Raw genomic sequence first — 9,767 nt, 5'->3', positions numbered from 1 at the left:
CTTGCCCAGAAGTGAACAAAAGAGGCAGAGAAAATCCAATCCGCTCAAGCCTCAGATTCCCCTTGTTCAGCAAGACAGCCTCAGACACCCCACCCAAAATGGCTGCGCAAACACCAACCGTGCATTTGCTCGCTTCGTCTGCAGATGCCACAGAAAAGGATGTCAGCTCGTGCCAATGGTCAACCAACGCTTCCGACTTGATTGTCAGGCTCTTGTGCACAGCATCAGCCTGGATGTTCCTCAGCCCTCTCCACAGCGAACAGCACGGGTAGCTCTCACTTCCGCACCCAACCATGTCATATCCGCTTGGAGAGACAGCAATCGCAGGCGCCTCATACTGCACCAGAAACAGATACAGATCCTGTGCAGCCTCTCTGAAGTGGTTCCGGTCGCACCCCATCATGTCTGCTGTCCTCCCCCCCTCGGCTGTTGTCAGCGCCATCGCAAACTTCGACACATCCACAGTGGCATTCAGGCTGTCGCACACAATGAATACATCCTGCCCGAACGCTGCCTCATTCCCTCCAAATCTTGTGTTCTCAAACAGATAGTCGCTGCCTGATCCTTCGCAGAAGCAAAGATACACCCCGCCACCTTTCCCGCCTGCTGCCCTTGTCCCGCTATTTCTGATGGTGCTGTTCGCAACTATTACTTTCCCTCCTGCAGTCAGGCTACACCTCAGAAACCCTCCTTCCCCTGCCTCTGTCTTGCATTCCTCAACCACACTGCTCCCTCTCACTTCCACCTTCTCACAATCCGTAATGTTCACAAGAGGCTCATTCCCTTCCATCCGCGTCCAGTCTCCCTCCTCAACCACCAAGCTCCCTCCCCTCGTCCACACAATCCCCCTCCCCCCGAAAACGAGAGATCCAACATCCTCGTTTTTGTCATCTGCACCGCTCCCTCGCTCCCCTTCACAATCCACATGTCTGTGGCGCTCCTTCCTGCCCAGCTTCCTCCAAATGCACACTCGTCCACAAACAGCTTTCCCCCTTCGATGCGTATCATCTGCCCAACTGAAGACACTCCTGGCAGGCCGAACTGCAGATGCTCCAGCATCAGCGATACTGAACTATCCCTCATCACCAGCACAAATCCCCCGTTCCTTCCCACCTCAAACAACGACCCACCCGCCGAAGACTCTCCCCGGATCGTGACTGACTGCCCGTTCCGATCCAGCAACGCATTCAATGTGCACGAGTCAACAATGTGAACTGTCGTCTGATCTGTCCGCATCTTCCCAAACCCAAACATCAGATCCCCACATGGTTCCACATCATCTCCACACATCAAGTCGCTGCTCCCACCACTCTTCACGTACACAATGTTGATTTTCGGAGGGAACAGATAGTGCAGCACAGAAACATTGATCCCTGGCTCCACCTCCCTGTCCACCACCCATTTGTTCTCCTCCTCCTCCTCCTTCCTCGCAGACCCTTCCCACCGCTGGCTCGTGATCATGTCTCGCGGGTTCTTGCACACCAGATACACATCCCTCCCCACCTCCGCCTTGTTCCCCCCAAACACAACCTGCTTCATCGAGTATTCTACCCCGCTCTCCCCAGCCTCAGATACATGCCCCCGCCTGCTCCCCCGCTTTCGTCCACACTGCACCCCTTCACTGTGTTGTTCCCAAATGCCAGTGTTCCGCTATTCTCCACCTCCATCCACACCCCGCCTCCCTCCATCCTCCCTGCCTCTCTGCAAACACACCCCTCAAACGTGGTGTTCTGCACGCTTGTCGCTTTCCCTCCTCCTGCTCTCCCCAAAACCGCTCCTCCACTCCCCTTCTGCCTCTCGATCCTCGCCAGCGTCGTGCTCCTCACACTCAGCGTTGCTCCCCCCAACACCTCAATCACACTGCTTGCCTCTTCGCTCGTTCCGTCAACCACTGAGTTGCTTATCTCCAGCGAAGCACCCTCTGACACCTTCACCACAGAATTCGTCCACTCCATCGTGATGTCTGTCCAGTTCAGCTCCTCGCAAATGCAGCTCGATCCGCTCCCTCTTATCTCAAATGCTGCCCGCGTGCTGAACGTCAGCCCGTTCAGCTCCAGCTTCTGCATCTTCAGACACCCTTTCACCACCACAGCCAGCGCCATTCCAAGTGTGCCTCCCTCTGTCCCAAATCCACACTCTGAAAGCACCAGCTCCATGTCGTTGCATCGAAGCACAGATTCTATGTGCACATTCATCCTCTGTGGCACCACGAAGCACATCCCACAGAACGAACAGTCTTTGCTCGAACAAATGATGCTCTCCCCTGCACCCCCGATGTCTTCGCTTATCCTCACTTGCATCCCCGCCTGCTCTGCCGAAAAGGCAATTGGCTGCTCATCAATCGCAAGCACATGGTCAATCACAAACGATCCTGCCAGGCACACTTCCCCTGCTCCGCTCCCAAACCGAAGCGCAAGCACATACTCGATGGTGGAGCAGGGGGTGCTCGGGTGTCCACATCCAGTGAAATTGTGGCCTCCTGCCCCTGCCACATGCCCAGGCGGTGTGAACGTGCGGAGATACGAAACCAGCGGAATCACAAACCCCTCATTCGTTGTTGACCCCTCATACCCTTCTGCCAGCCCTGCCTCCACTGCCCCATCCTCAAGCTCAATCAGGTCTTTCCGCACAATCCCTGAGAGATCGTCTCCCCTCACAAATATGTTCGATCCATGCACTCCCACACACCCCGAGAACACTGCTCCGCGGATTTCAACATCCGGCACAGCCCGTTCCTCAGCCTCCAAATACACACCCCCGCCAAGCCCGCCTGATCCTCCCCCTGCCTGCGAGGTGCAGCCTGCAAACGAACTTCCACTTCCCTCGTCCCTTGTTCGCACCATCCGCAACGAAGACCCTCCCTGCATCCTCACCGCAACCCCACCCCCATTCCCACTCCTCGAGCTGCACCCGCTCACCTCCCCTCCTTCAATCTCCACCCTTTTCCCTGTCCCAACCACCCCTTCAATCCCTCCCCCGCTTCCACTTTGCCTTCCTGCACCACACACACTCGTGTTCACCACACTCACCATGCACTCCGAAGAAAACCTGATCGCTGCTTTCGAGCTCAGCCACAAAGGCCCCATTCTCGTCCTTTCGATGCGTGTGCTCCCACCCTCCAGCACAATCAGCGACTCCTCAAGCGCATGTTCTGCTGTGTTTGTCCCATCCACACAGATGCTGCATCCTTCCAGAACCAGCGTTCCTGTCGATGTCAGCCTGAAAAGCGAGCAGGCCTTCGACGATCTGGTTGTGTCGTGCAAAAAGTCAAACGAGGCGACTTTCAGCGATCCTGTTGAGACAGAAAACAGCGACCCCGAAGAAATGGACGAAGCAACGGTCACTGTTCCGCCTCCTGTGTTTCCAAACTCGATCCTGGCCGAATCCACAGAATAGCTGCCTTCAACATATGTCGACGGATCAACCCAGATGGCAATCGGCGTGCTTTTCGAAAGGTCGACCACGCTCTTCGTAAACGAGATCGTCTTGCACTTCCTCTCGTTCAGCCCGCATGCCTTGTGGTCAATCCCTTCCTCTCCATTCACTTTTATCTCCTCAAAGAACCCAGACACCATCCATCCGCTCACATCGCTTGAATCATTCACAATCCTCCAAGCTCTGGCTGTCATTGTTCGGCATTCAACAAACGATTCATTTGTTATTATCTGCACCCATTTATCCAAAATGCAGATGTCATGGCCTCCGTTTTCTGCACTGTTGTTTTCAAAATAGCAATATTTGATGAATGAAGGGAGAATCGTTAAATTTCCATTATCGTTTGAGAACAGTATTGCTCCCCCTTTTTGGTTTGACGAACACGATGAAAATGAGCAATCTGTTATCAAATTTGACCCTGCATCACCAAACCACAACGCCCCACCTCCATAATAATTAATGGTGGCTGAATCAGAACAATTTTGTAAAATACACGAAAATAGTTTAAGTTGGGACCCTCTATTAACATGTGCTGCTCCTCCATCACGACCTGCAGTGGAATTTTCAAAGATGCATTTTTCAACAGTTGCATTGTTTGATAAATCAATGCCTATTGATCCTCCACATGAACTATACGAATTGTTCAAAAAATCGGTACAAGAGATCATTGAATGCTTTACTGAAAAGAAGCAAATTGCTCCACACAAGCAATTCGTATAAGAGCATTCGGTAATTGTCACGTTTGTTGCATCTTTCACATAAAGTGCATAATTTCCACTTACAGTAAATAAGCAGTCTTCAAATAGAATTGTTTCGTTTGTGGTAAAATTTTGTGGATCTGTGTAAGTGTGAGTATACGAGGCTGGGTAATAGTGGGAAAACGAACAGTTCTGTGCTGCAAATCTCGAAAGCGAATGCAATCCATTTGTTATTCCTCCATCAAATGGTGCTGACACTTCTTCAAAAACACAACTCTGCATCATTGTCTGCACTGCTGTTGAATAACTGGTGCTGGCAGGTTCGGTATTTGAAGTGACATTGCAGAAGCTGCACACGTCCAAAAATACACTTCGCATCATGCAGCTTCCCAGAAGAGGCGCTGTTGGTGAAAACGTGAAGGAAGAGAACGAACACTGGGATGCAAAAATGAAACTCTGAATGTCTGATGCCTCGCGAGCATGCGCGGATGCAACGAAGGTTGGGATGTGATTTGCGACTGGCGAGAGTGAAAGACTCATGTTCCACAGCAAGAACTCTCCACCAGCAGAGCAAAACAACGACTGTGCAGCAATTGCTGACGGCTCGATGATCGAAGAACAAACACGCAGAATAGAGTCTTGCAGCAGTGTTGCTATCCCTTCAGGTGCTGCTGCTCTCATAGTCAGATGCGCCAATTCCACGCTTGAATTCCTCATCTCGAAGGATGAAAGGAGCTTCGAATGCTCATTGGAATGGGAGCATTCGCACAATATTGGGGTTGTTGCTTTGTGCTTGCTCAAGCAATAAAACATGCTCGGCCTTTCGCTTGCAACTGTTTTCTGCGGTGCTTCGCAGCTGCCGCATCCCAGTGGCCCGACTGATTTTCCCTGATGAACCTCCAATGCAAAATAAAAAGTCAGCAGCTGCGCGATAAATGCAAAGCGAAGTGCCATTTTCGGTTGAAGCATCGCGCTTTGTATTTGATTGAAGTCTCAATAAAAATATTATGGTTACAAAAATTTTACTGAAATTGCAATAATTTTTTTCGCTTTTTCGTAATGATTAATAAGAGCATTGTTTTTATTTTTGTTTTTATTTTATTTTATTTTATTTTATTTATTTATTTATTTTTTTTTGTTAAGTTTAAGAAATAAAATAAAACAATCATGTTCTGATCAAGTTTATGTTCTTCTTCAAAAATCTTCATCTGCAAGTCTTGCGCAATATTGTCAAGTTTCGACTTTCATTTTTGTCTTGTTTCGTGAGTGGGAACAGAAATTTGATTCAAATGTGATGTTTCAAATTTTATTTGGTTATATGATAAAGTGTATATGGGAAGATAATTTTTCACTTTATGATTTTTGTTCCATTCAGAACATTCGAACAAATGGTGTTTTTTTTTTTTTTTTTAATCTTATCTTAGTCTAAATCGGAGATAATCACATCGGCTTTTGCGAAACTTTTTGTGAAAATATCCGATTGTGATAATATGCGATGCTGCATAACACAGAAAAAAGTGAAATTTACAAAATTAATTAATAATATTTGGGTCAAATTTTTAATTTTTGAAAATTCTTCATTAAAACGCATTTTTCACTTGCAAAATGAATTTTTTCATAATTCAAATTATTTAGACTTATTTGTGCACATTTTTGAAGAGAGAAAAATTGTGATTTTTGATCAAAAAATCGATTTTTCATTGAAAAAAGCACCCATATTGAATAAAATTGTGATTATATATTTTTTTACCCTGTAATTATATGTGATGGAAAATGAATGAAATATAGGCCAAAAATGTCAGTGCATCGAATAATGTGACAATATACGAATGTGATTTTATTCGACGTGATTATATCCGGTTTTGACTGTATTTTGTGCATTAGCTGTTTGTTGGGCGCAATCTACGATGAGATGAAGAATAGGAACATTGCGAGTTGCAGAAAGAACTTCAATCCGACGAAAAGTTGACTGATAATCAAAAGGAGATAGAAGTGCAGCTGGAACAACAGAAGATTCACTCTTTGAAGAAGCTTCATGGAGCTTTTTGAGTTTTCTTTATTTTTCTCCATATTAAATGCCAGTTCTCTTTCTCTTTCTCTCCCACAATCCCTCAATTTCTATCTCCTTCTTTCTCTCCTTCTCCCTCTGCATTTCGTCCTCTTCTTTCTTCAGTGCATCTCCTCAACACCTGGAAGAACTGCACGTTCACAAACTTGAATACCACATCTATCTCTGCTATCTTCGTCATAAACTCAGCTGTCATCTCCAGTTCCTCCAGCTGCTTCTCATTCAGCAGCTTCCGCCTCTTTCTATAGCTTGCCGCGAATCTCTTCAAACTTATTCTTGTCCTGCAGCCTTTGCACTTCTTCTTTCTGCACAGTTTGTATTCGGCTCTGCTCGTCCTCCTCCTGCTTTCGTTTCTTTGTTTCCATCTTCTCCTGGTTCTTCAGCTTTTTCATTTCTTGTTCTGAAATTCCATTCTTCACGTCCCTCTAAATCTTCTCAATATCTTTCTTTTCTTTCTCTTCCCTTTTCAGATCCAATCTTTTCCAGACTCATCGTTCTTCAATCTCCTGATGCTTTTTCTTCAATGCCATTGCTGCTTCTCTCTGCTTCTCCTGCTCTTTCTCTCGCTGCATCTAATTCTCTCTTTTTCACTCTGCCATTCGATCTCCTTCGTTCACTCACCCTGCTGCGAGCTGCCACAATTTGTAGTATTTTGCGTCTAATTCGTCTTTCGAGTCATCTGCTTTTTCTTCATTTGCTTCTGTCTTTCCTTTTTTGTTTTTTTGGTCGTCTTCTTCAATCAGTCTTGTTAACAAAGCATCATCTCTTTCCTCTCCCTCTGGCCAATTCTTCCGCTCAATCTTTTCATTCCTCTTATTCCTTCAAAAGTGCTTGTTCGTTGCTATTCCTCAGTTCTCCACAAAGGAATCCTTCACACTGTCTCTCATGTTCTCGTCAAGTGTCTCCTGCTCTATCGTTTGCAGATTCTGCACATTCACCTTCATGAAGGGCAGCCTGCCGCTCCTCAGCTTCTTACTGATGTACTGCCAAATCCAGCTCTCTCGCTTCCTTCTCGCTCTTTCCAGCACATTTTGGATCGCCCACTGCCGCAATTCGCGAAGCTGCTTCAGCGCCACTTTCTGGCCGATGACAGTTGTTCCCAGCATCCAAAGTCGCGTCGAATCGACGTTTGCAGGTGCAGATGAAGGAGAAATTGAAGGTGATTGCAAAGAGATGGGTGAATCGTGTGATGAAAAAGATGCAACAACGTTTGAAAAAGTCATGACGGGCGATGAAGACGGAAAACGTGAAGAAGAAGAAGCGGATGAAGTTGATGATGAAGATACACTGCTGTTTAAAGGGAAAGCCGTTTGAGGAAGAGTTTGCGTCTTTTATCGTGTTGCTTCAGTTTTTGCCTTCAGATGCTGATGCTGCTGTGTAAAATGAATAACTGATAATGCAGCTGAGAACAGAAATATATAGATTTTGTTCACCTATTTGTGAATTTGTTTCGCTTAATGTCAAAGTCATTTCGTGAGTTGACAATGGACTGAAAATAGGTTGTCTCACAATTTGCTGTGCATATTGTGAATGTGATGCTGTTGGTATTGATGGAGAAAGCATCTGATCAGAAGAAATAGCAGAAGGATGTGATTGTTGGCCCATGCCAGGAGAAGCACTCTTTGAAGAGGAAGTCTGAAAATTAGGTTGAAACTGTAGCTGGAACTGTTGCTATTGCTGTTGTTGTGAATAAAGCAATTGCATGTTTTGGATGCAGTTTCGAATCTGAAAAAGCACTTTCTGTCGCTGCAGCTGCGATTTCGATTAAAAATTTCAGCAAAATAAGATGATGTTCTGGGATGAAATTGATGTGATTGAGGTGATAGAAGAAGATAAAGAAGAAAAAGTTGAATTAGGAAGAGGAAAAGAGGAAATGTTGGAAAGAGGAGAAGGAGAGGAGTTTTTTTGGACGTGGAAGTGGAGGAAGAGAAGAAACAGAGTTAAGAACAAAGAAAGAAAAAAATGATTTCCTTACAGATCGCTTATCTTTTTTTTTCATTATGTTTTCAATGTTAATTCAGCTCTATTTGTCAAAATTGTTAGTATTTTCTTTTTCTTATTTCCAGAATTATAATTGAATTATGAACATCTCCGAATTAATGAAACTTCTTTCTATTCTAATTTGTATGAGATACTTTTTGTTGTGCAATTTGAATAATGATATCTTATTCATCACAAATAATATAAAATATTCATCCACAGTTTTGACAATTCAGTTATACTTCATTCCTTATCCATCTTATTTCAAAATAAAATCAATTATCCTTTCCAAACCTTTAGTGCATGTTCTCCCTTTTTGACTACAAATTGATGCTTGTTCACAAAACAAAAAATATAAAGGGTAGTTTTTTTATCCGGACTTTTTTTTCCCGAGCATTTTTTTCATTGGCATTTCTCATTAAATAATAACAAAAAAATAGAAAAACCATATAGAACCAGGTTTGAATATGTATTTAATGTTCAGACAAATTTTTTTTCTTGTTAATTTTTGTTTTTGATGAAGATCTTGGGAATTTAAAATTTATTTTTGATCATTTGTTTTGTTTATTTTACACTTTCTTTCTTTGTTTGTTTATTTTTTACTATAAGGCTATGAAACACACACAATGAAGTTTTAATATTCCAAATGTTTTATGTTTTTTCCTATTTTTTCACGAGTTTTTCGCATTTCATTGTTTTAGTCGAAAATTTTCGAAAACTGAAAACAATAAGAGACACAATGTTTATTTTTTTGTTTTATGTGATGTGCATGAAAAGAAAACAACTTGCATTGTGTATTCACTATGATTATATTTTGTGAAATGTTGTTAATTTCATAACATACACCAAAAATTTTTCAAGATCGAAAAACTTTAATTCAACCTCGAAAATGTTTTATTCAAAATCGAAAAAGAAGATAATTTGTTCAGTATTTCAATTTAAATCTAAACCAAAGATATTTTTTTGACACAAATGTTGACAATAACTTATGTTTTTTTATTGAAAATGTTTTTATTTCGTTTTGAACGACTGTTTTCCACGATATAGACTGATGTCAATCGATTCTTTTCTCATTTTGAAGATTGAAAATGTTTTATTTTATCAGCTTCCAATGCAATAAATAAAATTCAAAACATTTCGTTTTCAATAAAAGAAATAAATGTCTGTCTTTTTGTACAAAAAACAAGATCGTGAACTATCCTATCACTTTTATTTTGTGCTCAAATGTATTAAAATCTTCTGAATACATGTGAAGAGTTTAATAATAATTCTGTCTCATCCTATTTCCACTATTTCGCACAATTAAACACCCAAAAAACACCAGAATATATTTTTCTAATTGAAATTGACAAATTTCTCAGATCAATAACTGAAAGAAAAGAAACTGACATGAGTATGAATTTTTAAATGTTTTTCAAAATTTTTGCTAATTAAGAATTTTCTATGTCGAATTAATAATTTTTGATTTCGAATTAAACTTTTTCGATCTTGAATTAAACTTCTTCGATTTTGAATAAAACATTTTCGAGGTTGAATTAAAGTTTTTCGATCTTGAAAAATTTTTGGTGTATGTTGTGAAATTAACA

The 9,767-nt window shown here is 42.7% G+C and overlaps 1 protein-coding gene across 1 annotated transcript; it reads left to right on the top strand.

Annotated features, from left to right (window-relative positions):
* Positions 1 to 7,086: 7,086 nt before the first annotated feature.
* Positions 7,087 to 7,515, top strand: MONOS_16554 (uncharacterized protein; the record flags this gene model as incomplete). The annotated part of the gene is made up of 1 exon (XM_067869460.1): positions 7,087 to 7,515. One exon carries the CDS (start codon positions 7,087 to 7,089, stop codon positions 7,513 to 7,515), a length of 429 nt encoding a protein of 142 aa, XP_067721082.1.
* Positions 7,516 to 9,767: the final 2,252 nt, after the last annotated feature.

The sequence above is a fragment of the Monocercomonoides exilis genome (assembly GCF_001643675.1).
Source record: "Monocercomonoides exilis strain PA203 chromosome Unknown scaffold49-690789, whole genome shotgun sequence".
Taxonomy (NCBI): Eukaryota; Preaxostyla; order Oxymonadida; family Polymastigidae; genus Monocercomonoides; species Monocercomonoides exilis.
Note: the sequence above shows the minus strand (reverse complement) of the source record. Positions and strands in the feature narration are given on the sequence as shown.